The 27,042-nt window shown below is 43.0% G+C and overlaps 1 protein-coding gene across 2 annotated transcripts in view; it reads right to left on the reverse strand.

Moving 5' to 3' along the window:
- Positions 1–27,042, reverse strand: part of ep300a (EP300 lysine acetyltransferase a) — a 171,807-nt gene that overhangs the window by 113,273 nt on the left and 31,492 nt on the right. For both annotated transcript variants that reach the window (XM_084323655.1, XM_084323654.1), the window contains exons 11-15: positions 26,026–26,100; positions 10,660–10,745; positions 4,568–4,720; positions 3,973–4,458; positions 2,869–3,280 (exon numbers count right to left, since the gene is read on the reverse strand). In XM_084323655.1, coding sequence (XP_084179781.1) covers positions 2,869–3,280; positions 3,973–4,458; positions 4,568–4,720; positions 10,660–10,745; positions 26,026–26,100 — 1,212 coding nt within the window. The remainder of the gene's footprint in view (positions 1–2,868; positions 3,281–3,972; positions 4,459–4,567; positions 4,721–10,659; positions 10,746–26,025; positions 26,101–27,042) is intronic.

A 27,042-nucleotide genomic window follows, 5' to 3' on the forward strand; every position in this document is an offset into this window, starting at 1 on the left:
TATCGAAAAGATGCTAATTATATCTCTTTTATCGTAAAACCGCAAGAAATTACTAAATCCAGATTTAACCCTGCCATTGGAAAGAGGAGCCCTATCCATAGATGTATGATTTGGCCATAATAAGGTCAAATATGAATTTATAATTAAAATCGATCATCATTTATTACTGTACTTCTGTTTAACTTAATCAAATTCAAATTTGCACAAATTATGTTTCTGGCAATAAAAAACAAATTACAAAGCAACATTAAAAAAAATTCATGGCTAGAGAGTGTTTATAATTTTAGAGGGACATTAGCTTTAAAGCAACCTACGGTACGTACAACTCTTAAAAGTATGTGCATTGCAGTTTGTGGGGTATCACTCTGGAATGGTCTGGATGAGAGTATAAGCAAAAATATCAATAAATTTAAAGGTAGCTATAAACAAGCACTTATGGACACATAAGAGAGAGGAGCTTGAGCAGTAATGTGACTGCCTATTATTATTTCTCATTTGGATATATAAAAAACTGTACTTTTATTTTATTTTTTATTATTTGTTATATTATTTTTATTTTTATTAAATTATAATGTCAAACATTGTAAGGAAGGGGCAGGGCTTGATAAGTTGTTTTAATTCCCCCTGTTCGTTCTCGAACACTTATTGTATGGAAATAGTCTTTGACTATTTACCTTTTTGTTTTTTTAAACTTGTTTTACGTTTCTATGTTCGAGACAAATAAAAATCAAATCAAATTAAATCATCTTGCCTTTATTCATTTGCTTAGATTTCTTTTACACTTGGTCTCTAGAAGGTGGTGAATGAGCTCAGTGAGCGAGCTCGGTGGTTGCACAATTGTAACATGGTGTTATTCACCGGCACAGATGCAAAAATAAATCATAATTTATATTAAAGCTCCAGACCTCCCAAAACAAACTAGTGAGACTCCTGCACAACCTTCACTTTAGGACTCACCTAACGCCAGCCCACTTTAGCAGTCTGGGATGGCTTAGGGTTGAAGAAAGGGTACACCAGCTTAAAATGCTACTGGTTTTTAAAGTACTGAAAGAAACTGTCCCCAAGTACCTAGTAAATTATTTTAATAAAGTAGGAGATGTCCACAAACACGCCACAAGAGGAAGCCCCACGGACCTGGTCCCGCCGAGAGTCAGGACATGCATGGGGAAAGATGCTTTTTTTTTTTTACTCTGCTACGGTAATGTGGAATGCCCTGCCAACATTCATAAAACTCCTGAACTCCCCTCTCGGATTTAAATCCGCCCTAAAAACATGGCTCAGCAGCAACTCAAATTGGTCTTAATATGTTTTTTATCTCTTTTATCATAACTTGGCTTTTATTTCTTTTATCATGAGTTGCTTTTAAGGGTTTGCGGATTTTCTTTTAACATTAGTTAACTGTATGAGTTGTCAGGTTAGGTGTTTTTATAAAAACTTTAGGATGTGTCCGGTCTAGTGTAGATGTCCATTTGTGTTTCTGTGCCTTTTTATGTTCCATGTATGGACCACAATGGAAACAAGCCTTGGCTTTATTGTGTTTTATCCATTTTTGACCAGTGTTGTTGACACTGTTATTGTTTTGTCTTTTAAATGTTTTGTCCTTCGATTGTGTCAAAATAAAGTATTCAATCAATAAATATTCTCCTTTTTTTCATTACAATTTACTCAAGCCTAGTAACGGACACAATATTTCTGACACTGGAAATACATACCCCCAGGTCCCTAGATGTTCCTAGATACCAAGAACATGCAAATTGGCCTTGTAGAAGTGGAGCCATCTTCCATTTACTTAGGCATGTACCTTTAGGCGAGATTTCTGAAAATAGGGCTACAGCTTAACACATTCGGGGCCGGCCACGTATAAATCCGTGTTTCGAATCCAACGGTTGAGGACCAACCACGGACATGTCCGTGGCAAGGTTGTTTTGGCTTTTATTCCATTGTAATAATCTACTCGATGTCACCGAGCTGCACTGCAGATCTACCCTCCTCTTCGAATTCTGAAAAGTGCATTACCGGCCAGATCCTCTTAGGGGCGCTGTCTCGATAATGCAGTGTGCCCTGTGGCAGAACGGTGCACTATTTTTTTTACTTTCAATGGAGTTTCCAGTTAGCTGGATTCTGGATGTGCAGCCTGTAGCTTGGAATACCTTTTGCGATGCCGAATTCACTATGCAGTAAAGGAATATATCATCAGCCAATGGACATATGGATCTACCAGATGGCGATCGATAACTGGGAAATGCTTTGGGGGATCCAACCGGCCCACGGTAAGATATTTTTCACATAAATTACATGCTGATCAGGGCTTGTTATGATAGCCATCCACCCGATCAGCTAATGAGGCTAATGCGGTTGTTGGTAATCAATAATCAGAAACGACGTTCCCCCCCCCCCTTTCATGCATTCGTGGTGGACCATCATACCGATCATATGCAGTTTGAGTTTTAACTGTAGCTTCTGTATATCCGAAATGCCATTGGATTTAACGTTAGTAGCCATTAGCCCTGTATCTCGCGTTCCAGGAAATATCCCAGCCAAAATCCCTTATAACGCTTATATTCAAGACGCTATAAAATGAGAACGTATTGATGAAAAAATTATTTCTTTAAGCCATTTTGAAGGGACGGTTTATGGTCTCAATTGAGAATGAGAATGGACAGATAGCAATACTATAAAGTATAGATTTAGCTCTACAAACAGCCCCACGGACTATGCAAGTCTGTTTAGAAATGCTGGCCGTCTACAGTGATTTTAGACGGATCCAAATGGCCATGAATGTGTTAACAGGTTATGGCCTTAAATTGAGAATTTAAGACTTTTTAATAGCCTGCAGATAACCTGTAATAAATAAATTATAGGACGTACTCTTCTTCTTGATGGGAGTCTGGCCTCCAGAAGTGTCCTCTTCCTCTTTGGGCTCTTGCTTGATCTCAGGCTTCCTGTCTTCCATCTTCACGGACGACAACATCGCAGACGCCGATGACAACGATGCATCCATGGAAGCGCCTTTCCCGCCGCTCTCTCCCGAACACTCCTCCTTCTTCACCTCAAACTTCACGGGTTTCTCTTCGGTTTTCATGATGCTCAGCTTCCCCCCCTTGGAGCACCCGCCAGGCTCGCTGTCCTCGTCCTCTTCCTGCTGCTTGATCTCCATCTTGGGGTCTGGATTGGCAGAGGAGGCGTCTGATTGGGCCTGCTGGGAGGAGGTGTCCTGGCTGCTGACGGAGGCCGGAGTCAGAGCCTGACTATCGGCTGGAAACGAGCCTTTCTGAGACAACTGAAGAAAGATAAGAGAGAAACAGGTAAGATAAGAGGGGTTTTGTGTGTGTGTGTGTGTGTGTGTGTGTGTGTGTGTGTGTGTGTGTGTGTGTGTGGCGGGGGCAGTAAATGTGACATGGCCTGCTGCATGTCAGTGATTGACTGAGAGATTGAACGTGGGTTGCTGAAGACAAGGAGAGCAAAATCAATAAACCCTCATTGCAGGGCAACCCTGTGCAATCAGGTAAGACATTAGAAAGACAATTCCTTAATAAATCAACAACAATATTGACCATATACCTCGTCTATGCTCCTTACATGTATAAAAAATTTGGTGTTTGTGAGCGAGCCAGTGAAAATAAATGGATGAGCTAGCTGGGATAGCAGGGCTAGCTGGTAAATGGCTGCATTTATATAGCGCTTTTATCCAAAGCGCTTTAAATTTGTTCCTCACATTTAACATTTTACCCATTCACCTACCCATTCACACACCGACGGCAGAGGCAACCATGCAAGGTGCCAACCTGCTCACTGGGAGCAATTAGGAGTTAAGTGTCTTGCTCAAGGACACTTAGACACACTGCCCGGGAGGAGCGGGAATCAAACTTGGAACCTACGGATTACCAGACGACTGCTCTACCTCCTGAGCCACTGTCGCCCCCCCGGGATAGCAGGGCTAGCTGGGATAGCAGGGCTAGCTGGGATACGTACCGGAGTGCGAGGCAGCTGAGCACTGTGTGGTGTTGAGTTGGAGGCCATGCCAGGGTGGGATGGAGTGGAGGAGCCACCTGACCCCATGTGCTGCTGGATGGGCTTATTGGAGCCAGGGCCCTGGCTGAGCTGGTTCTGCTTGGGGGTAGGAGGAGCCAGCTGTGGCGGGTTAGGGGTGTGTGGCTGAGGAGTCTGGGACCCTGTTAGCCTGGGGGGCGTCTGATGAGGGGTGGGGGTCCGGCTCCGGGCGGGGGAGGGTGAGCTGCCGCGCATGGCTGCCAGGTGAGGGATGGAATTGGATTGTTGGTTGGCGTTGGATGGGTTCATGGTGGATGTGGGACCGCCGACGGAGGAGGCGGGACCTCCTCCACCCACACTCTGTGGACCCATGGATCCCACCGATGGGACCCCACTGGGACCACCAGCCGAACCAGGCTGAGCCAGAGGACTGGCCACTGGCAGAGAGGGAGAAGTACCCATCTGGGTCTGAAGGGAGAGGACAATGGGAGAGAAGGAGAGAAGGCATTTAGTATCCAAGGCTTTACATACATCATGTACGATGCGATCAGTCCTAGGGACCTCCACTTGCTCTTACCTGTTGCATCCCTCCCTGTGATCCAGACTGGGCCATGCTAGGCTGGGGGGTCCCAAGCCCTGGTCCTGGCCCGGGGAACTGTCCCTGGGACATGTATTGGTTCTGCAGCTGACTGACGTTGGGCTGGCCCATCCTGGCTCCAACCATACCCATCTACAAAGGAGGGGGCAGGGGATAGGACATGGTTATTGTAACTGAGGGGTACAATTCCCTGACTGTATTAAAGATTGTGATATATTAAACCACTACTAGTTATGTACTTTAACTACTGGCCATACAGTACATGAATATATATGGTGAACACCCACACAAGAATACGGCATTGACACAAAGTTCTATTTGGAGGGTATTTATTATTATTAAGCAACGTTAGGTTACAGATTGAGAATTAGGCTCGCGCTTGTATGGCGAAGAACACACGTAAAGTCAGTCAAGAGCGTAAGTCAATGAGAATAGTATGAATACTAGGATGGGTCTAAACTGACGCCACCTGTGGTATAGCAATTACATAGGGCACACTGGTACCAGCTGGAGACACTGGGGGGTTCCCTCCGGGTGTAAGGCCGGCAGGGGTAGAGGAATGTTCGGGTACAAAGTCTGGGTCAACGAGGAATAACGAGGCTCCAGATACAGGAGCCAGTGCATGTACTCCCTTGATCAGCAGACAGAGCAGCAGTTGTAATCCAAGTATGCTCGCCAGCATGGACGACAGCTAGCCAGCCTCTTCCTAGAGGCGGGCCCGAGTGATGATCCTCACGGGGGTAAATCCCAAACGACAGTGGGATCGACGGTTCTCTGCTCCAGCGGTCACGGTCCCAAAGCAATATAATCCAACCAGAAATGGTTCTGCAGTCGCCGGTGTAGGTTCTCCGGTGTACATATCCAACGGTTCTCGCCTAGGACTCCTCGGGTGGGGCACGAGTTTAGGCCGCCCAGCCTGGATAAGTGCACTAGCTATATACACGACGAACCGGTGGTAATGCTGGTCACTGAAGAACTGTAGCCGCACGATACACTATAAATGATAGACTATTACTTCACATTAGATTAAGTCGAACTCAACGTTACTGCGTTAAACTCTGACACTTTAGCAATCTATTCGCACGCGGTTCTCAATGCTCTATTTAGAGGCAAAGTGGCTCACTTCACTGCACGTTGTCTCGTGGTGAAGGCATCAAGGTTTTGGTAAGACTACTGCTGTTTACACCTGCGCCGTATTTATACGTAAGGTGAATTATCTAGTGCCAACCTCAGTTCTGTCTCGTATTACTGCGCAGACTCTGGACATGTTGAGACATGCCCGGAGTTGCCTTTGAACTTGCCGTTGGGGGCTTGGTCGTTGGCGCCTAGGGGTCGCTGTCCAATAGGAGAGCGGATATTACTCTGGTTTGTACACAGGTAAAGGGATATTCCGTGTATATGTACAAATAATATACAAGGGATATCAAACGATATACAAATATTATACAAGAGATCTCAAGCAATAAATATATATATTCGGTTTAATCTGACCCTTTGTAACAGTTATTAACAACTGAACCACATAACTCCATTTTAAGTTTTTAAAATAACATTGTTTATAAAACTAAATTATCTAAAGTTTGTAAATTGGGGTGTTGCTTAGAAAGAAAGAAAAACGTATAAAGAAAACAGTCTAAAGTTTGAAAGTTTGGGAGGTCCGCAAAAACACGCCTTCAGCTCAGAAGCTGAGGCGTGTCAAAAACTTTTGAAAAAACTGGAGGCGTGTCTCCTATTGTACCCATTCCTTCATCTAAAAAGTTTGAAAGTTTGGGAGGTCCGCAAAAACACGCCTTCAGCTCAGAAGCTGAGGCGTGTCAAAAACGTTTGAAAAACTGGAGGCGTGTCTCCTATTGTACCCATTCCTTCATCTAAAAAGTTTGAAAGTTTGGGAGGTCGGCAAAAACACGCCTTCAGCTCAGAAGCTGAGGCGTGTCAAAAACTTTTGAAAAACTGGAGGCGTGTCTCCTATGTACCCGTTCCTTCATCTAAAAAGTTGGGTCCACAAGGCTTATCCTAGCCTCATGGATCCATCAGGTTTTTCCAAGCCATAACTATTTGTAAGCTAGACTGTATAGGTACGTTTTTAATTTTCCTTTAAAAATATGTATAGAGCTGGGGTTTCTGATGTGTGTTGGTTAGGGATGGGTATCGTTAGGATTTTATCGATACTACTACTCTTATCGATACTGCTTAACGGTTCGGTACTTTATCGATACTCTTATCGGTTCTTTTTGGTTCTTTTTTTGCAAGAAAAAAAGACAATTAATTAAGAACAGAATCAACATTGCTTTATTATTTATAAATACAACTTTATAAATAAGTATTATAAATAAATATAATTTCTTCAGCAACAGCAATGTTCTTTTATATAACTTTATAAATAAATATAATAAATTAATATAATTTCTTCAGCAACAGCAGCAACAATGTTTTAAATGTGTCTGACTCTGAATTATAGACTTTTTATAATAAACAACAAATGCTAACAGAACTGTGACACTCGTTCACCCTATCCTCTGTCATCCTTCCTCTAGCTGCTAGGGAGAAAGGACTTTGGGTGGTGGAGGGAGGTAGAGGGAGGATGACGTGTGGTGGCCCTGGGCTCACTGGCCTGGGACATAGTGGCTGACGCCTCAGCTTGACGATCTATAAAAAGTTTAGATTGTAGTATTTGTAGCTAAACAATTGTTTTGTTTATTAGCCTATTTGTAATAATTCGTTATTAGCCTAGGCAACTCCGTATCTTGGCTTACGGTTACGGCTGCAGTGGATGCAGATGGAACACTGCGCGCAAGGCAGTCGAATACGCGCATTTCTGCACACTAATATCATGTTTTGCCAACAGATGTTTTGATAAATTGATTTGCTCGTATTGCCACCCTTACTGGCAAATGTTTTGTTGCACTTGTGGCAACGTGCATTGTCGGCATTGACCCTTGTAAAGTATATCCATACTTTAGAACGCTTCGCTCTATCCGCCATGATCACGACTCAGTGCATGCAGAGCTGCTGTCTGTGTGCAGAGCGCTATAGCACGGGGCGTCGGGGACACTTTCATTAAGGAGTACCCGTATGTAGGACCCGTATGTCTATGTGTAGCACTAGCGAGCGACTCGCGAGGAGACTCGCTGGCTGCGGCTCGCTTCTCGTGCAGAGACAGAGAGAGGATCGTTCGCAACTTTTAAATAATAATAATAATAATAATTTCTCTAGAGTATCGATAGCAGTACCGAGGACGTCAGAGCTTATAAATACTCCGGTATTTTCTAATATAGTACCGGTTCCCGTTTAAAACCGGGGTCCGGGGGGCATCCCTAGTGTTGGTAGTGTGTTCCATAGTTTTGGGGCATAGTTGGCAAATGCCATACTTCCTATCCTTTTTTGGTTTCTGGGCGTGTCTAGTAAACCTGTAGTGGATGACCGTAGCGTTCTTGAGGGCAGATAACTAACTAGGGAATTTGCTATGTATTTTGGGCCTTGCTCATTAAGAGCTTTATATGTTAGGAAAAGGACCTTAAAATCAATTCTATGAGTTATTGGAAGCCAGTGCAGAGTGGCCAGGACTGGAGTGATATGTTCTCTTCTCCTTGTATGAGTTAGTAATCGAGCTGCAGAGTTTTGGATAAGCTGAAGCTTCCTAATGGTTGCTTTGGGAAGACCAGTGAACAGTGCATTACAATAGTCAAGCCGACTTGATACAAAAGCATGAATAAGTTTCTCTGCATCCTTTTTATTTACGAAAGGTCTTACTTTCGCTATGTTTCTTAGGTGGAAGAATGACGTTTTCATGGCCTTATTTATATGAGATTTAAAGGTCAGGTCTGAGTCCAAGATGACACCTAGGCTTGTAACCTCAGTCTTTACATAGGATGACAGACTCCCCAGGTTTTTACAAAGCACTTCCCTTTTCGCTTTTGGGCCGATCAATAGGATTTCGGTCTTGCTTTCGTTTAATTTTAGGAAGTTATTGTTCATCCACTTGTTTATTGCTAACAGACTATTTGTAATGGACTGTATGGCTGTAGTGTTATTTGGTTCTGCGGAGATATATAGTTGTGTATCATCAGCATAACTATGGAAGCATACATTGTGGTCTCGAATGATGTCCCCGAGGGGCAGCATATATAGTGAGAAGAGTAATGGACCAAGGCAGCTTCCTTGTGCGACTCCAAAATTGCTGTCATATTCCTCGGATACATAGGTAATACATCACACTCACACTTCCAAATAAATATGATTAACTTTACAACTACTAATGCAAGGGTAAACTATAGTATAGGGCAGGGCTATTCAACTGGCGGCCCGCGGGCCAGATCCGGCCCGCGGGATGATTCTGACCGGCCCGCCAAAGATTACATGATAATAATTTTTTTTTTTTTTTTTTTTTTTCATGTCAACGTTAACACGCACAATTGAGCCAAAATTCACTCAATTAATGACAGATTTCATTGATAAATTGAGGGAAAACTTTGCAAGTCGATTTGATGAATTTGACATGTCCAGAGAATTGATGCATTTTGTGAGCAACCCATTTGCCAATGTAGCTGCTATTTCCACAAAAGGACAAGAGTTCCTTGCATCACTTCACATTGATGAAGGTCTCCTGCAACTTGAAATAATTGACATGCAAGCATCATCTGCTCTGCAGCAGGCACTTGAGAATGAATCCACCACAACATTTTGGATAAAGTGTATTAATGTCAAGACATTCCCCAACATAAAAACGCTGGCAATATCTGTGCTAACAATGTTTGGCTCAACATACACCTGTGAATCCAGTTTCTCTCACATGAATGCCATTAAAACAAGCAACCATGCCTCCTTGACAAATGAGCATTTGCATCACTGTTTGCGGGTAGCCCTCACTTCCTATGAACCCTCTTTCTCTGCCATTGCCCAGTCAAAGAAGTGCAATCGCTCTCATTAGATGTGTGTATGTAGGCTAGGCCTGTCTGCCCCCCACCCCCCTGATGTTTGAGAGTTAAGAGTCGACAATAAGTGCTAATAAGATGCTGTGATTTGCTGTTGTTGCACAGACATGAAGCACTTTTTCATAAGCTCAGCTGCACTATAAATGTGTTTTTTTGTTCAAGTGTTGATGTTAGAATGTTCAGATGCACATCATGCACTTGTTTGTTTTTTATTTTATTTTTATATTGAAATGTTGAAGAGGAGATGTTGCAGTTGTTGCACAGTCATAAATGAAGCACTTTTCGCAGGAGATGTTGCAGATGTGGCACATAAATGAAGCACTTTTTTTGAAAAGTATACTACTTTTTCAATGTAGTTAAAGGGGAACTATCTTATAAATGGCCTTTTTCAGTGTTTAGCATTGTTTCCTAGCTATGTGGACTTATATTAATATGATCTATGTCTCTAATTCTCATATTGGCGCATTCTTCCAATTCTCCTCTCACAATATTCACCCTCACTGAACTGAGTCATCTGAAAATGTGCTGATTTGTGATGTCAGAGAGACACCGCTGCATGATAATCAGCTGAGTTTCCACACAGTTCCCACTGTGGTTGGAACCCAGGCTCAAAACGCTTAAGATCTTGAGGTAGAAAAATGCTGTTTTTGAGTACTTGATTAGAAATACAAAACAATGAATTAAAAAAAAAAAAATTACAGAGGTGTTCCATAAACCCACAGGAATTGTGTAAAAGTGCCCAAATAGTGAAAGAAATAGTAAAATAGTTCCCCTTTAAATAAAAGTTGTGAAAATGTGGTTGCGTGTTGTGTCAAGTGTACATATATTCATAGCACGGGGAGGCGCCGTGGCAGTCCGGCCCCTGGCCCCTTGGGTTTCTGACAATGTGGCCCCCTGAACAATTTAGTTGAATAGCCCTGGTATAGGGTCTACTATACAACTGGAATTGTAGTACTAGTTGACTTGATTGTATTGGCAATAACTGTATTTGAATTTTTTTTGATGTGATGAAACCTACCTAGTCCCCAGAATTATGGTAATATTGATGTTCCTATTCGTACTAGGATCTTCAATTGTTGCTTTCCTACAACAGATCTATTGTGATTGAGACAGTATGGATTCTATGACTGAAGTACTGACCTGGTTGCCAGGTGTCCCCATTGGGAGAGGAGGAGTGGACCTCTGGCCCATTGGCTGCATTCCTATCTGGTTGAACTGGTTCATACCTGATAAAAACACACAAAAGAAGGATGGGGGTAAAACACAACACAACACAGCACAGTGAGGAATCAAGACACGGATTAAGCCTAGTACTAGACCAGGGGTGCGTTGCTCATGGGACGGGGTTGCACGCCGCACAACCGGCTCTGTGAGCAGAAGCACGCGCACGCACAGATGTGCACGCGCGTGCACACAAGTATGCGCTGCACTCGACTGATGCGCCAACTCGCTAAGTACCCACCTGGCTACTTTGCATAACAATAGCGCAGGTCGTCAGGTGTGTTCAAATACGTTCTCAGATACATTCACACAACTTGTGAATGAAATGTGTTACATTCCATTCGTAGAGGCAATTAGGCATCGTCTTAGTCTGTGCGTATGCAAGGGAACATTTATGCGCATGCGCGGGAGCGCGCGCCCGGGAGCGTGCGTGCATGTGGCGTCATTAAAACACGGTGCAACCAGCTTTGAAATCAGCAACGCACCCCTGTCCTAGACTAACAATTTGGCACCAGTGGAGATCTCCAATTCCCCACCGACGCCAACAGGCGGCACTGTGGCACAGTGGTTAGCACTGTTGCCTCACAGCAAGGTCCTGGGTTCAAACCCCAGCAGGGGGCCTTTCTGTGTGGAGTTTGCATGTTCCGTGTTTGCGTGGGTTTCCTCCCACTCCAAAAGACATGCATGCTAGGTTTCCTGCCATTGCCCTTGACCAAGGTACTGGAATTACAACTGAAGTTGGTCCCTGAGCGCTGCACTGTGTGGCACTGCTCCTAAATACTTAGGATTAGAGCTGCCGCGATTACCGCATTACCGCGGTATCGCTGTTACATCACGGCCACCGCAGAGTAGGCTGAATACCGCATCACCGCTGTTTTTTATAATAATAATAATGAAGTACCCTCCTCTCGTTGGGCTTTCGGCTCTGCAGATATACCCTACTTCTCTATCGAGGTTCCAAGCGACCCTATTGGGTACCAGAAAAGTCACGTGAAACATTGCAGACCACTGATTGGTCAGAAGAGAGACGCGTCACACGTTGGGAGCGTCCTGCAGTTTTTTACATCCTGAATGCCAGCCATTGATCAGAGCTCATCACAATACGGCTAATAACGTTAGCTTTAGCTCCCCGCCGGAGTGGACTACCATCGCTCATCAGGAGTACTAAACGAGACATAATGATTTTACTGTCTGCAACGAATGTTATAATAAAAGCCCTTCGTTCTATACACTTGTCTGATTGAAAACTTTATTAACAGACCGCAGAATGGGACAACTCAGCACGCTCTGAGCAAAGAAAGGAACTGAGATGGTCCGGTAAATACGCGGATGTTATTGCACGTATAACTATATAATGGTAATGCCACAAAACGAATGCCTTTATTATAAAGTAGTAACTTTATAGTAATAATAATAAGAAAGGGTCGGGGGGGTAACCACCCCTGCCCGCGACACCGAGTGAACGGCGCACGACCAGAGGGGAAACTTCGAATCCGTGTTTCACTTTCAATAACTAATGCGTGCTTGCCGAATCCCAAACAATATTCATGCTGCAAAGTCATCCTCTAAAGATCGACATTTAGACTAGAGGCAGGCTATATGCTATAAAAAGTAGACTACTACTAAAAAAAAAATGCATTCAAACTTTTTTTTTTTGTGTGTGCGTGCGGTAATACCACGGCGGTAGTAAATATTTTGCAAATCCGTGCGGTAAGGAAAACATCAGTACCGCGGCAGCTCTACTTAGGATAGGTCAAATGCAGAGTATGAATTTCCCCAAGGGGATTAATAAAGGTTCAACTTAACTATTTAATCTAGGACTAGCCTTAAAAGCTACAGTGCAGAACTTTTGTCTACACCTACTGGCAGTCAAAAGGTGACATGAAGACCACTGGTTGGTCAGAGAAATGTCTCTTGTAACACAACAGCACCATCTTTAACCAGGAAATGAGCTCATGTGAAAATCGTATTCGAAGTTATTATTTTTTAAGTTGATTTATAGTTTGTGCAAAGATATAGTAATCTTTGCACACAAACTATAATTTTTTATCAGCCAATCTTATTAGCATTGTGTAGCAAAACATGGCTGTACTTATAGGTGAAGTATTTCCAATGTTCATTATTTAGTGAAACAAGATGGCTGCTCTGGCCAAACTCACTACACTATTCTACACCATGGTGGTCTAATAGGCAATAATATTGATCATTAAATAAATACTTAACATGCAAACATGACTGTTCTGACAGCACAATATTGAACTTTTTCTTAATGCATGTAACGTTATATCAACAACAATGAGGTTCAATACAACAGTGACCTGTGGTGGAAAATGAATGAATGAAAAGGAGAAATACAGAGGAAGAAAATGAAACTATAAAAGTCTGTTTCCACAGTAAAGCATCTGTTGAGTGTTTTTTTTAATCTACTTTTTTCTCCTCCCTTTTCTGTGATTTTTTTCTCCCCATCCCAATTTACCTCTCGTGCCAATTCTCCATCCCCTGTCCTGAACGTTGCTCGCATTTGCCCCCCAATGGCCGGTTGTAGAGAGGATAGAAGCCTTGCATCACATGTCCCCTCCGATACATGTGGAGGCAGCCTGTCACATCTTTTCACCTGCCAGCGCGGACTCTCACTTGGCGAGAAGTAACGTGTAGGAGGCTCACACTGCCCCCGCCATTTTCCTGACTTTGCTGTGCAGGCGCCCCACCAGACCTGTAGGAGTCGCTGCTCACAACGACCAGACTACCACCCTTCGACTTCCCACCTGCTAACTCTGCCAATTGAGTTAGTATGACGGCCGGCCCAAGCCGGAGGCAACGCCGACAGCCGGATTCGAACCCGGTGTCTCTTGTGTTGGTGACGAGCGCAATGTCCGCTGCGCCACCCAGCCGCTCATCTGTTGAGTGTTTGATGGTTATTTATTTGTGCTGTAGAACATAACCACCATGAAACAATCTGAAAATGTTTGATTTCTCTCATTCTTGCTTTGTTCCTTCTACGGCCACTCCCTGTCCTCTCTCGACCACCGCGTGCGGCTCTCCCTCAGCTCGGTCGCACGCTCTTTTTTTCCCTCTCGTCGTTTTTTAAAAAGGAGTTGGGAAGCCGACGACAAAGCCTAACTTTACTTTTAACGTCACATGAAGAGAAATGTCCTCCCCTCAACCTAAACGGGTCCTAAATTGATACTAGCTTACTTCCTTGTTTTATGAACGAAGCAGTACATAGATAGACAAGCAGCCGCGCTGTCCATCTATGTACCAATCAGTGACGGTCATCCCTGCAAACCCCGCCCCCATTGACAGGAGTACCATCTGCAGTGAAAAAAGTACCGGGTACCAAGCGAGTAGAGTCAAGTCAAGTTGAGCCATGGTACCATATAATGGAAGAGCGCCAATAGCGCAAAGTGCCATGCCTGTGAATGACTGATAGGGCTGTCACATTTCAATAATGGTTTGCACCTGGTAAATGGCTGCATTTATATAGCGCTTTTATCCAAAGCGCTTTACAATTTGTTCCTCACATTTTAACCATTCACTCACACACCGATGGCAGAGGCAACCATGCAAGGTGCCAACCAGCTCATCAAGAGCAATTAGGGGTTAAGTGTCTTGCTCAAAGACACTTCCGACACGCTGCCCGGGAGGAGCGGGAATCGAACCGGGAACCTCCGGATTACCAGACGAGGCACTGTCGCCCCACCCCCAACATGTCACCTGGTGAAACGTTAAGTTTTCTAATTGTAATGTGTTAATTTAAAATTTAAACACAAGTTAGCTCTTCTGTTAATTTCACAATCTGCCTTCCAGTGTCTCAGATGAATGTACTCGCACTAAAAGGTAACATAGGTGAAGTATTTAAAAAGGACCATACCAGTGTAATTCTGACTTCTCACTAGGGCTGCACGATTAATCGAAAAAATATCGCAATCTCGATTCATAGACCTATGCAATCTCATTTCTAAATGACGATTATTTGTGTACATTTTTATTTAATTTTTTTTTTAAATGTACTTAACTTTTTTAAATGATGACAATTGAGTTATTTTTTACGTTACAAGAGACTTAAGTTTAAGTCAAGCACTTTCATATATGTTATGTTTAAGTTTAAGTTGAACTCACTTTGATAAATGATTTTATTGAAAAAAATAAGAATCGTGTGAGAAAATCGTGATTCACATTTTAGCAAGAATCGTGCAGCCGTACTTCTCGTCATTACCAGAGATTGTCCCCTGCATAGGTGTGTGAAGTGTATGTTATGGAAGATCTCAGCCTACCTTTCACACCGACATTGATGTTGAAAAGGGGTGGATAAATGCCTGAAGGTGCTAGTAGGCGTAGGTAGTTCACCTTGTGAAAACAACTACGATTTCTATTTTCACTATTACTCTACTATAAGCCATTCAAATGTGCATCAGTCAAGGGTTAATAACAAGCGCACCCAAATTAATGTGGAAGTTTGACGTGCAGGGTTTGTAGAGCGTTGGCAAAAGGAAACCGTGCCGTGGTATTCACAACGTTCAGAAGTATTATTCCATCAATGGCAGTGTGAACGGTGTTTGGTAAGGCAGGCTGAGATCTACCGATATATATATATTTTTTTGGATCCACTTTTTCTCCTCCTGTTTTTTCTGTGTTTTTCTCCCATCCCAATTTAGTTGTCATGCCAATTCCCCCCTCCCCTTCCTGGACGTTGCTCGCATATGCCCCCCACTGGTCGGTCTAGGGAGGGTTGATAGATACTATCGCATGTCCCCTCCGATACATGCAGAGTCAGCCAGCCACTTCTTTTCACCTGCCAGCGCGGACTCTCATTGGTGAGGTGTAACGTGTGGGAGGCTGACACTACCCTCACCATCTCCCTTCCTCGCTGTGCAGGCGCCCTGACCGACCTGTAGGAGTCGCTATTTATAACGTCCAGATTACCACCCACCGGCTTCCCTCCCGCTGACTCTGCCAATTGAGCCAGTATGACGGCCGGCCAAGCCGGAGGCAACGCTGACAGCCGGATTCGATACCAGTGTCTCTCGCGTTGGTGACGAGCACTTAGTCCGCTGCGCCACCCAGCCACCTCTACCGATATAATAATCAATGCAATTATTTTGCACCGGACTGTATAAATCCTTGTATATCTTCCTGTACATTTTACTGTATATACATATTTTAGAATGTATATCTTTGACTGTGTATTCTTATTTTAGATTTTTACCTAAATGTTTATTGTGAGTAATCTAATCTGTGGTGCTGAATTTCCCTCTGGATTAATAAAGTACTTCTATTTTAAAACATACACTGTATACTGAACTCAACTCCCCTCTGTTGCAGTGTACTACCTTGATCTCCAACCTTTGTCAATCAACTTGTACATGTTTTAATTGATTTGTTATCCTTGCCTCATCTTGTCCTATTCTTATGATTTAATGTTTTTTTTTTTATTTATTTTTTCTGCATGTACACTCGACGTGACTGTAAATGAGGAAAATCTCGGTTGCCTTTCGAGTTTAAAGGTCCCGTGTCTTATAAATGGCCTTTTCCAGTGTTTATCATTGTTTCCTAGCAATGGGGGTTTGTATCAATGGGGTCTGTGTCTCTTAATTCTCATTTTGGCGGATTGCTCCAATTCAGTTGAGACAATATCCTCCCCCAGTGAACTAAGCTATTCTGATTTGACTCGCTATCCTACGTAGCACGGAGCTGATCTGCAGTAACGCCCCCTCTATGGTTGTAGCGCAACCATTCATTCAACAACAGAGCGAGTGGAAATACAGACACTTCCTCAAGCGGGTGCCGACAGAGACAGCAGAGAACGAGCGAGCGAGAGAGAGATAGAGCGGGAGAGAGAGAGAGATAGAGAGAGAGATAGAGAGGGAGATAGAGAGGGAGAGAGAGAGGGAGATAGAGAGGGGGACACGGAGCAGGAGCTGCTCTCTCGGGGAAAACACACGCATTTACACACAACCTCCCGACCGGAGCGCGCAGGGCTGGAGCTTCTCCACTCGCATATCACTGTCAAAATATCTTTGACTCCCACGTGCACGCCCGTATTCCGATCTGTGCAATAATATTCACAGGGGTATATATTGTCATTTGAAACAAGTTACCAATGCATTGTCCCGTAGGATTATGCCCCCCCGCAGCTAAATTAATTAGTATCCCCCTCAATCTCTCTATATCTCTCTCCGTCTGCCTCTGTCTGACTGTGGGTGACTGTCACTCAAAGCGCTTATGGGCGGAGCCCAGCCCAAAACAGCTTGAAATCTTGAAGTGGAAAAATGCTGCTTTAGAGTACTTGATTAGAAATACAAAACAATGAAATTTTTTTTAAATACATTTTACAGATGTCCATAGACTCACAGGAATTGTGTAAAGTTGCCCAAATAGTGAAAGGAATAGCAAGACATGTCCCCTTTAACACTTTGAGTGCCAATGACGAGATAACTCGTTTGTTCATGCCGACCGTTCAGTGCCAACGAACGCGAATTATTCACGATTTGAATTCATATTTCATCAAATCTAGCCTCACGTTACCACTGCAAACTCTCTCTGAGCTCCATTGGGAAAATACCGCCCCCTATCGTCTCTCCCTGCGGTACTACACCCCTTTGGAATGGATTGAATGAAACGCATAAAAAAATTAAATCCTGCTTCCACATTTTACTTCTCAGGCAAGTCACCCGAGATGATCGGATTCATTGTGGAGCCTCAGAACAGCGTGGAATCGGTGTTTCGACCACCCAGCGTTGGATCAATAAACGCGATCGATATTTGGAATGGCGATCAGGAATTGGAATAATCTTTTCGGAGAACATCTGATCTGAGGTAAGGAATCTATTTTACCAGTCTTAGGATAATCAGAGCTTTTTTCACAGATATCAACGTGTGCCCTATGTGTGTGTGTGCGTGTGCATGCTGATCAGGAAATGAGATAATCGATTTTTCAGCCCGCTTCTATAGCGTGCATAAGTACGTGCATAATCTAGCGTTTATTTGAAAACGATTCATAAATAGGCTGAAAAATTTCAAAGTTTTTTGTGTATTCCAGAATATTCCAGTAAAGGGCGTTTATCACAGAATCTTTATATTTTCCTGAAACTTTCAAAAAACTAGTTTTTCGAAATGGTATAAAACGGAAATGAACCGATTAAAAAACAATCCGTTTCAACAATGTTGACTGCAGTCATTGATAATTTAAGCGACGGCCAGATTATACACATAGCCATAATTTAAGATGTAGTTTATGCGTTCGCAAATATGAGAGCTCTATCATTGAAGTGGACGCTGGCACGCAACAGGGTTCTGGGGCACCCGACCTCCGGCACGGAAAGTGTTAAATAAAGGTTAAAAATGAGAATACACCTATGAATCAAAATGACACTGGGGCATCTTGTGCGTTCCCCAAAAACGATTGCACTCCATCTGCCCCTTTCTCTCTCTCTGCACAACAAGTGTGACTGCGGCTAGATGGTCTCTGCGGGACGAGTAACCAGGCAGGAACTGGAAGATCAAACTAAATACAATAAAATAAATCAATCATGATGTTCTTTTGCCAGAAATTAGTACCTTTCGTGATTTTTGTTTACTATTCTGTCAGCTTATAGTCACAGAGGGGGGTTGGAATTCTCCACTTGCACAACCTGAAAGTAGGCACTTCCGGCTGACTTCCGGTTGCCAATGGTACTTCCGGTCCCATCCAAATACATTGGTTTTAGCTACTTTTCTCCCCTTATTTAAACAACTTTGTCGTCACAGAGAGGCAATGAAACGTTTGTATTATTATAGTATAGAATGTATTTAATAAGCAAACGTTTGTCAGCAGGGTTTTTGGGCTGTATTTCATGTAAAAACGTTCACTGTTAGTTTACTTGCTCATGCTAATTAAGGCTAATGCTGGCTAACAGAAGCTAGCGCAAGAAACGACGCCGCAAAGTATTGTTTATAGTGCATTTCTTGCCACCTTATAGCATTTGTACATTTGTATGACAGTCTATAATGCTCCCGTGAGGTTTTTCCGGACGTTTTGGTAATGATTTTCACTATAAAATATTCTGCCTATATATTCTATTCATATTTCTAAATGACAGGAAGTTGATAAACTGGCCGGAATAGCTTTGGGATAACGATCTTTGCCGATGCATTCCATTCTAAACGTAACGTTAGTTGTTCAAAACATTACCAGTCTATATAATTTGTTCCTCAACGTTATATAGACGGGTCATGTTTTGTAAACTAACGTTATGTTTAGAATGGAATGAATACATGGGTCGGGAAAGATAGTTAGCTCAAAGCTAATCCGGAAGGGCAGCTAACAGTAGCTACTGTCTGTAACTGTGATACTGTCATTAGCCTTCATTAGCCAACAGAAGCTAGTGGTTAAACAGGCCGGATTAGCTTTGAGCTAACTATCTTTCCCGACCCATGTATTCATTCCATTCTAAACATAACGTTAGTTTACAAAACATGACCTGTCTATATAACGTTGAGGAACAAATTATAACGTGTGTGGGTGTGTGTTTTGGTGAACATTGGACTGCAAACAGAAAATGCATCACAGTTACAGACAGTAGCTACTGTTAGATGCCCTTCCGGATTAGCTTTGAGCTAACTATCTTTCCCGACCCATGTATTCATTCCATTCTAAACATAACGTTAGTTTACAAAACATGACCCGTCTATATAACGTTGAGGAACAAATTATAACGTGTGTGGGTGTGTTTTGGTGAACATTGGACTGCAAACAGAAAATGCATCACAGTTACAGACAGTAGCTACTGTTAGTAGGGATGCACGATATTGCTTTTTTGACACCGATACCGATAACTTTATGCTCCTCAAGCCGATAACCGATATCGATAACCGATATTTATTGTATTATAAAACATTTTTAATGTATATATTTTATTTGATAAAAAAAAAAATTAACATGAAACAAAACATATCACAATACAATAATAATACATAAAAAGACTTCCCAGGACAATAACTTAACACCAACTTAAATGTGACCTAACCAGACAACAGAAACAAAAGCCAAGACAACAGTTTTGACTGATAAAGTGACCATATTTATTTTTCCAAATGAAAATTCACAATCCGTCAACAGCTTGTGGTGCATCCAACCTAAGACGCTCGAAGCTTTTTGTTCTTCTTTTTTCAAAGCGGAGCCTTGATAAAGAGGCTTTGAGTGGACACATCACCACCACAACAACGGGTCACCTGCGGCATCACCATCATTAGCATCGTTTGCTAAATTAAAGAAGTTTGACAGAAGGGCAACCAGCCAGGCAGCGCCGTTATCTCACGGGACGAGTAGCTACATTAGTTAGCCAACAACCAGCCAGGCAACGCCGTTATCTCCCGGGACGAGTAGCTACATTAGTTAGCCAACAACCAGCCAGGCAACGCCGTTATCTCCCAGGACGAGTAGCTTCATTAGTTAGCCAGCAACCAGTCAAGCTAACGTTAGCATTCGGGAGATCCAGCAGCTTGTCGATGTGCTAATAGCCTCAGCAACCTAACGTTAGCTGGCTCCAGCAGATTGACAAGCTGCTGGAGCCAGCTAACGTTAGCTTGCTGAGGCTATTAGCACATCGACAAGCTGCTGGATCTCCCGATGCTGGTTGAAGTGGAGCTAGGTAGCCAGCAGGCTAAATGCTCCGCGACGCTGAACTGCATGCGCCGGTCTGTCTGTCCGTCGTGGCGGTGGTGATGCCGCAGATGACCCGTCGGGCTGGATGTATTGCAAGTTGTTGCCCTTTTCCCTCCTTCTGGAACGTCTGCATTGCATTTATTACAAATAGCAAGCGATCTTTTTTACTCTGAAACTCCGAGTACCGACGCGGCCATCTTTGTTGTTAACTTGCGTGGCTACGTCACAGCCAAGTAAGGGAGCGCTGGATTTGTGTAAAACGCCCTGTTCCTAAACCACACGCTGTCAGTCGTAGCACAGTACTGACAAAACGGGAGGAGCCTTTAGTCAAAACAAACGCACTTCAAATCCAATTCACCCACACCGAATTTTTTTTTACCAAAAAATATATTATATTATCGGAGCTATTAATAACGTTATCGAGTTTATCGGGATGACGTCATAATTGCTGATATCGGCCCGATAATTATCGGCCCGATAATTATCGTGCATCCCTAACTGTTAGCTGCCCTTCCGGATTAGCTTTGAGCTAACTATCTTTCCCGACCCATGTATTCATTCCATTCTAAACATAACGTTAGTTTACAAAACATGACCCGTCTATATAACGTTGAGGAACAAATTATATAGACGGGTAATGTTTTGAACAACTAACGTTACGTTTAGAATGGAATGCATCGGCAAAGATCGTTAGCTCAAAGCTATTCCGGACAGTTTATCAACTTCCTGTCATTTAGAAATATGATTTTATAGTGAAAATCATTACCAAAACGTCCGGAAAAACCTCACGGGAGCATTATAGACTGTCATACAAATGTACAAATGCTATAAGGTGGCAAGAAATGCACTATAAACAATACTTTGCGGCGTCGTTTCTTGCGCTAGCTTCTGTTAGCCAGCATTAGCCTTAATTAGCGTGAGCAAGTAAACTAACAGTGAACGTTTTACATGAAATACAGCCCAAAAATCCTGCTGACAAACGTTTGCTTATTAAATACATTCTATACTATAATAATACAAACGTTTCATTGCCTCTCTGTGACGACAAAGTTGTTTAAATAAGGGGAGAAAAGTAGCTAAAACCAATGTATTTGGATGGGACAGGAAGTACCATTGGCAACCGGAAGTCAGCCGGAAGTGCCTACTTTCAGGTTGTGCAAGTGGAGAATTACCCAGTTTCATTATTTGTAACTGCACCAAAAATATATATTTTTAGAAGCTACGGTATCTAGTTATGGTATTCAGCCTTGCTTTGGAAATTACGGTGATAAAAACGTGTTTAGAAATGTTTTGAGTTTGTTAAATACATGCTTTTGATTTGTGCTTTTGAAGTGGAGTAACGTTTTTGTTGTATGCAGCTCGCCCGCAGGAACACGCCAACATTTGGGAAATTTGCCATCTACCATGAAGTTATACAAGCAGATACATACAATTTTCTTCTCTGTGCATGCATTATTAGGCTTAGGGAACAGCCGCACCGCTAAAAAATTTATTATTTTTGCAATTAATCAATCAATCAATTCGCGCGATTTTTATTTTGTTCCACAATGACTCATGACCCATCAATTACATCATCCAACATTGTTTAAGAAACTAACACATTCGCAAGGACAATCGTTTTTCATTTAGTCTTTATGACTCTATCACCATATCCTTTCGTAACATTTACTGTCCGCCATCTTGCTTTCACTTCTAAAAACTTGCATGGCGGATTGATAGTAATGCGGTTGTGGGCGGGTCCTGGGACCAAGAGGGTTGGTTATTACAAATACCCACGTGTAACTTGACTGTTTCAGCCAATCAGAATCGAGAAATTTGCATGCTGTATAACAATTATAGAGTAAGGAACATGCTTACAACTTGCAACCCTAGTAGTTAGAGACCATTGACCAGAGGTAGGAGGGAGCACGGTATGCCAGGTCAAGGACCTTGAATCAGATTTGTGCAACAACATCCAACATGCTTCAGCATCTTTGAGATTACCATCCATCCCTGCATGCTGCTTACCCAAGTCCAAGTAAACAACTAAACTACGGTAGCTAACATTAGCCAAGTTGAGGGGTGGCACAAAACTGTTAAACTCACCCGACCCACCAGGATTTTGCTGAACGATTGTGATTATTGCAATTATTGCAACAAAAATGTATTATTGATTTATAGCTGGAAAATTGTGAAAAAACTAATTTTACGCAGCCTGACCATTTTATGTGTAAATATCGCGGGGATTGGTCAAATTTGCAAGCGGTCACAAATATTGCGGCGTTTGGTTGAATTTGTGTACATTCTTGCTTTCGCTGAATTGCAAAAAACCTGGAGATTCTGACTCACCCCAGAGCAGCTCACAGCGGAGCAAGTCCTCTGTGAGTTTACTTTTGTTTTCATTGGAGTTGATTTTGTGGGGATACGGCAGTGGTCACCAACCCGTCGATCTTGATCGACTGGTCGATCTTTGAGACTGTCCCTGTAGATCTTTCCATGAGAGTCCACATTACAGTTCTACTTTTGTTTTGATGTGAAAAGTGATGCTGCACTTAGCACTGACTGAGAAAGTACACATACAGTTCTACTTTTGTTTTGATGTGAAAATGATGCTGCACTTAGCACTGACTGCACTTAGCACTGACTGAGAAAGTAAACATTACAGTTCTACTTTTGTTTTGATGTGAAAAGTGATGCTGCACTTAGCACTGACTGAGAAAGTACACATTACAGTTCTACTTTATAAAATGCTAATTGTAAATATGTTTGTCAATGTTAATAATATGAGAGTCCACATTACAGTTCTACTTTTGTTCTGATGTGAAAACTGATGCTGCACTTAGCACTGACTGCACTTAGCACTGACTGAGAAAGTACACATTACAGTTCTACTTTATAAAATGCTAATTGTAAATATGTTTGTCAATGTTAATAATATGAGAAAGTCCACATTACAGTTCTACTTTTGTTTTGATGTGAAAAGTGATGCTGCATAAGATGACTGCACTTAGCACTGACTGAGAAAGTACATAATAGTTCTACTTTGTCGTTTTAATGTTGGACCAAAGCATTGCATGTAATTAGAATACAGGCAAATAAAAGTAATTTAGTTTAAAGTACAATCTTGGCTGTCTTTTTCTCTCAACGCTTCAATAGGTAGATCTTGCCTTCACCAAAAAAAAAAAAAGTGATATTGGGCTTAAAAAGGTTGGTGACCACTGGGATACGGCATAGCTTTCAGAAAGACATTTCCACCAGTCTACCCTCTGACATTAAAGGGAATCTACTTTTGTGTGGGTGTGTGTGTGTGTGTGCGCGTTTTCTTAATGCTGAACTTTTCAATTGTCGAGCACATTTTTCGTTTTGTGGACTGAATCAGGAATCCGTCTTTACAGGGAAGTCAGAAATAAACACGGAGGCCCCCGGAATGGTGATCTTTTGGGGAAACTTGCATTCTTTCTTTATGAGCAATTATTACCGCAATACGATTAACAGGAACATAATTCTACACTATGGCAATAAGAATCTGGGCCAGAGCTGCATTACTGGGATGCTGTGTGTGTATGTGTGTCTAAGTAGCACTCGCTTGTGTGTGTGTGTGGGTTGCGTGGGTTCAATCTCGCCTGTTATTACATGAGGGGATCGTCCGCCAGTAATCCATGTGGTTTCTTGTGAGATAATGAAGCCAAAATGTCAAAGCGATCCGTGATCAACGGGGTAAACGTTTCAAAGCTCGAAAAGTTACAACAGATGAGCATATAACTGGAAGCAGAGCCGCTGATGCAGTCGGTAGAGGAAGGTGAACGGAGCGAGATACACAGCTGCACACTGGGCAGCAGAGACGAGAGGCAGAGGTGCATTCATGTAGTTGTTGCTGATCATTCCATCAGCAAACAGCCGGACTGGAGAGATATATGCCTACCTGCACTGAGCACATGAAGTCAAAATCCCTTTTGGGTGGTAAAAATAGATAAAAATGGGTATAAAAAATTTATCCAGATTTTTTTTTTTTTTTTTACATGAAAAACGGAATTTGAGAAGACATTATTATTAAGATTTTATGAGGCCCTACCTAGATTGGATTGGCTTTATTAACTTAAAAAACAGACTTGAAATGTGCAGCTGTATCATCTATTACAACACAAATATCAATATTAAATTAATATATAAAAAAGCTTGATCCCTAACTGTGATAACCGTACCATCAAAATGTAATAAGTTAGAGCATCTCTTTCTCTCCCTCACAACTGGAATGGGGACACGTTATAATAAGAGGATTCTGATTACATAAAGGTTTGATTTAATTCAAACAATTTGTATTTACCAGTAATCTCGGATTCGTTCAAACTTGATTGTTTAACAGTGACCGCCCTAATGACAGTGATGACTGACACTCATGACGCATGACAGTGACATTACCAGTGTATGTGGTGCTTCGCATCCAACACATTGAGAACAAACAAGAACACAAACTGCAAAGAATCTATTCTTTGGAACTGACGGAACCAATGGAGGGATCAACATTTTCCCACACAGAGATTCTTCACGAATGCGCCACAGTTGTTTTGCTCTCTGCCCTGCGTGTATCGTTGGGTCAACAATACCATGGTGGCTGGGCTCCCAGGGCAGCGGCAGTCATTTTTTTCCTTTCCTTTTTATTACCGGTATTATTTTTCCCTTTCCCACTCCCTAGGCTACTGTATCTCCCCCTGGTCCGTCTCTTTCCCACTGCCAAGGCTGTCTCCCCCTGTTCCGTCTCTTTCCCACTGCCTAGGCTGTCTCCCCCTGTTCCATCTCTTTCCCACTGCCTAGGCTGTCTCCCCCTGTTCCGTCTCTTTCCCACTACCTAGGCTGTCTCCCCCTGTTCCGTCTCTTTCCCACTGCCTAGGCTGTCTCCCCCTGTTCCGTCTCTTTCCCACTACCTAGGCTGTCTCCCCCTGTTCTGTCTCTTTCCCACTGCCTAGGCTGTCTCCCCGTTCCGTCTCTTTCCCACTGCCTAGGCTGTCTCCCCCTGTTCTGTCTCTTTCCCACTGCCTAGGCTGTCTCCCCCTGTTCAGTCTCTTTCCCACTGCCTAGGCTGTCTCCCCCTGTTCCGTCTCTTTCCCACTGCCTAGGCTGTCTCCCCCTGTTCCGTCTCTTTCCCACTACCTAGGCTGTCTCCCCCTGTTCTGTCTCTTTCCCACTGCCTAGGCTGTCTCCCCCTGTTCCGTCTCTTTCCCACTGCCTAGGCTGTCTCTCCCTGTTCCGTCTCTTTCCCACTGCCTAGGCTGTCTCCCCCTGTTCCATCTCTTTCCCACTACCTAGGCTGTCTCCCCCTGTTCCGTCTCTTTCCCACAGCCTAGGCTGTATCCCCCTGTTCCGTCTCTTTCCCACTGCCTAGGCTGTCTCCCCCTGTTCCGTCTCTTTCCCACTGCCTAGGCTGTCTCCCCCTGTTCCGTCTCTTTCCCACTGCCTAGGCTGTCTCCCCCTGTTCCGTCTCTTTCCCACTGCCTAGGCTGTCTCCCCCTGTTCCGTCTCTTTCCCACTCCCCTATCCCGTTTATCGATAGGCAAGTTACTGTTTAGGTAAACTTTTATATTTAATCCAACAGCAACACGACGAAGTGAGGGTTCTACGAGGGCCTGCCACAGTACCACCTCTGTGCTGTCCAAAGTGTCCCTTACCTGGGCCCTGCATCCTGTTGACCATCTGGTTGGGTCCAGCCGGCCGCACCATGGACGGGTCAGGAAGAGGACCGTCTGTGGAGAAGAAACATAGGTTGAGGATGTTGCACAGACAACTTTTAGGTTAGGTTTTCTGCTAGCAATTTCTTTGGTTGGCAAACGTGGCCAATTCTAATTGACCGGCCAAATGTAAAATTGAATGGCCATATCATGCAATGCATGTGCAGTCAGATAAATGCATGGAAACATGGTTAATGCCAGGCTACATTGATAAGTCAACGAACGGATAAGACATTTGACAAGAAATTTGTCCATTTTCTTTTTTTAATATTATTATTAGAACCCAATGTTATCGTGCCTTTGCAGAAACAACAAAGGCACATCCGTCAAAACACAGACATGCCTTTGTGGACACAAATCTGGCAGAGATGGACTCAGCATCAGCCCTGTCCAACAAACGGAAAGTCCTGTAACGTTAGCTGCAGCCCAATAGGGGAAGTAACGTTAATCATAAGTACTTATCGGTCACAGGCAGGAGTCTTCAATAACGTAAACTGTTGATCCTGATGATTTTGTGAATAAATTCCTTCTCTGGTGTATATGGTAAATCTAGACGGACTCCTTTGGAGAATTTCACATCAATACTGTTAACGCTACGTTACCTAACATTAACATAATTAGCAAACATAGTAGTGTAGCTCGTCCCGTGTATTACATACTTGTTGCCTTGCTGAAAGTTTGTTTTCCGTTTTTAATCGCCGTTACTGCCGTCACCATTTTCCACATGTCCCTCTTCATTGTCCAGTGGTTAGTAGTGGAGGGATTTTGTATAAAAGGGCCATCTGTTTACTGTAGTCCAACGAAACCATAGAAGCATATAAAACCGGGCCGCAACGGATGGTCTTGTGTAGGGATGCTCGATATTGGCTTTTTTACCGATACCGATATACCGATATTGTCCAACTCTTAATTTCCGATACCAATATCAACCGATACCGATATATGCAGGGTTTCCCC

The sequence above is a fragment of the Notolepis coatsorum genome (genome assembly GCF_963971535.1).
Source record: "Notolepis coatsorum genome assembly, chromosome: 10".
Taxonomy (NCBI): Eukaryota; Metazoa; Chordata; class Actinopteri; order Aulopiformes; family Paralepididae; genus Notolepis; species Notolepis coatsorum.